At 51.3% G+C, this 2,439-nt stretch overlaps 1 protein-coding gene across 1 annotated transcript; it reads right to left on the bottom strand.

The window, feature by feature from the left end:
• Positions 1-394: 394 nt before the first annotated feature.
• On the bottom strand, positions 395-1,537 carry LOC308150168 (proline-rich transmembrane protein 2; the record flags this gene model as incomplete). The annotated part of the gene is made up of 4 exons (XM_080523027.1): positions 395-438; positions 616-748; positions 1,015-1,255; positions 1,533-1,537. The coding sequence occupies 4 exons, from the start codon at positions 1,535-1,537 to the stop codon at positions 395-397; spliced, it is 423 nt and encodes a 140-aa protein (XP_080379153.1).
• Between the last annotated feature and the right edge of the window lie 902 nt (positions 1,538-2,439).

Here is a 2,439-nt window from a genome sequence, read left to right as displayed (position 1 = left end):
AGTGGGATCCGTGGTGTAGGAGCTCTAGGGGAGGGGCTCGTCTGTTTGGGAGAATGTACAGGCCATCCATGCTCGTGCAGCAGAAAACAGGAATACAGACAGGGGGGGGGTTGCAGTGCTTTGATAATAGAGTCTTGTTCTTTTTTTTCTTCCTTTCTGTGTGCAGTCTTGCCATCCTGGTTCTGGTTGCTATGGTGACCCTCAGGATTTTAATATAACTAACAAAAAAGAGAAATACAGAGGGGGGAGGGTTATACAATACTTCAAGTGAAAAACAATCACTTTGTATTCATATGCACAACCAGACACTGCAAACAACACACAGGACAGTACACAGCCAACCTAGCCAAACGAATCATTGAAGCCCATACCGTCGCACACAAAAGGCACAATCCTAAAGACTCAAACCAAACACGAATACATAACGAGGTAGCGGAGCTGACACAGAGAAGAGAACAAGGAAGACACAGTGACAGGTAAACAACAGACCAACACAGCAAACACAGACCTCACCACACAAAAGCAAACAAAACGCTCCGCCGATACATCGCAGAATCAGACACAAACAGATCTGTGACAAACGACTTCAGAGCACCAGACAGGCGGGACACTCACTTCCCCAGTTGATGATGATGGCTGCGGTGATGATGATAACCCCGCCCACTAGCGAGACGATGGACAGCACCATGGCGTTACGGCCCAGACGCCGTGCCCCGTCCACGTTCCCTTCCTGTAGGCTGTTCCGGGACTGGAGAAAACAGGGTTGTACGTTAGAGTCACGGTCCTGAAAAGGCCCAGTATATAACCAACACACAATCAATGACTGGACACACACACGTTAGTCATTCACAAATTACACACACTGCCAATGCATGAACACAAACACACATACACACACACACACACACACTACTATTATGGGGGTCACACACAGGCACGCACACTCCCAAGCACTCACACACACACACACACACACACACACACACACACACAAAGTACAGGGAAGACTGGTACCATAACAGAGAAGGTCAGGGCTACGATGTTGATGGGCCACAGGGGACAGAAGCAGGAGAGGATGGCCAGGATCAGATAGTCTCTGGGTTTGGACCCGTCGGCTGATCCCTCCGCGATGGTGCTGGGCTGGCGGCAGAGGGAAGGCCGGGGCGAGCCAGCCGCGTGGCCCAGGGACCCGGAGCGACTGCCCTGCCGTGCCCGGCCGTTCACCTGGCCGCCCGGCTTGGTAGGATGCTGCCTTCTGGGAGACGACAGAGAAGGCGCAGGGAGGGAGGTGACTTCTGGGGCAGGACAGACTCCGTTATCTGGAGAGAGAGAGAGAGAGAGAGAGAGAGAGAGAGAGAGAGAGAGAGAGAGAGAGAGAGAGAGAGAGAGAGAAGTTGGGGGAGGTGGACAGAAAAAGAGGGAAAGAAAAAACAAAAATAGGGGACAGAGTAAGAAATAAGGGGAGTGCAAGGGAAAGGGAGAGAGAGAATACCATCATTTCATTTCCGACATTAGATTTTAGACTACCATACTGCATGTCAATCCATGAGTTCGAGGTTTTAGATTTAAAGTCAGTGTTAGGACCTTGTCATGCCAATGATCCTAGATCGAATATTTGAGTTTGTGAGAAAGTGAGAGGCTGGCAGGCGGGTGGGTGGGTGTGTGGGGAGAGGGGGGGGGGGATACAAGAGGAGCATATCCATAAATCATCCCTGTCTCCCAGAGTGATTCCCGGACAGGGACAGACACTCAGGGAAATGAGGGGAAGTGAGGGTACATCCGGGACAGACACTATCGAGTCATAACTCAAGCAACAGCCAGGGAAAGCTCTGTGTTTAAGAGGGGTGTTATAATGAAGAGTGGAAGAGGGGTGGGGGGTGGGGTGGGGTGGTTTCGGAAACGGTTTATTTACTCGTCTCTGTCTTTTCACTGATCACGGCCAGGTGGTCCTGTGTCCCCTCTGATTGGCTGGAGTCAGGGGCGGTCTCTGTGCCGGCGGGAGGGGCCTGTGGCTCTGCATTGGTTGGCTGGGAGGTGACAGGGGTGTGGCCAGACTCCGACTGCAGGCTGATAGGCTGCTCCACCTGTCCTTCCTCCGCTGAGGTGGGCTGGGGGGCGCTGGGGGTGGAAGACATTGCAGATGGCCAACGATGCTGTTTGTGCTTGCAGTGGTGGGCGTTGAATGACTGAATGTAGGATTTATGGCGACTTCACTGAAACGAATACGGAAACAAAATGAGTGAATTAATTTCACAGGTTATACAAGATAGAAGCACTTTACTCGTTGCACAACCCAAGGTTGGTGGCATTTCTTTCCAGCATAGTGGTAACTCTAAATTGGCCGACGTATACAGCAATGCCATAAGACAGACAATACACTCTGTATAATGCAACATGATGTAAAATGAGCAAGGTGTGGGCAAGACTGGTAGGGGGGTG

The sequence above is a fragment of the Nansenia antarctica genome (assembly GCF_963989245.1).
Source record: "Nansenia antarctica genome assembly, chromosome: 2".
Classification (NCBI taxonomy): Eukaryota; Metazoa; Chordata; class Actinopteri; order Argentiniformes; family Microstomatidae; genus Nansenia; species Nansenia antarctica.
Note: the sequence above shows the minus strand (reverse complement) of the source record. Positions and strands in the feature narration are given on the sequence as shown.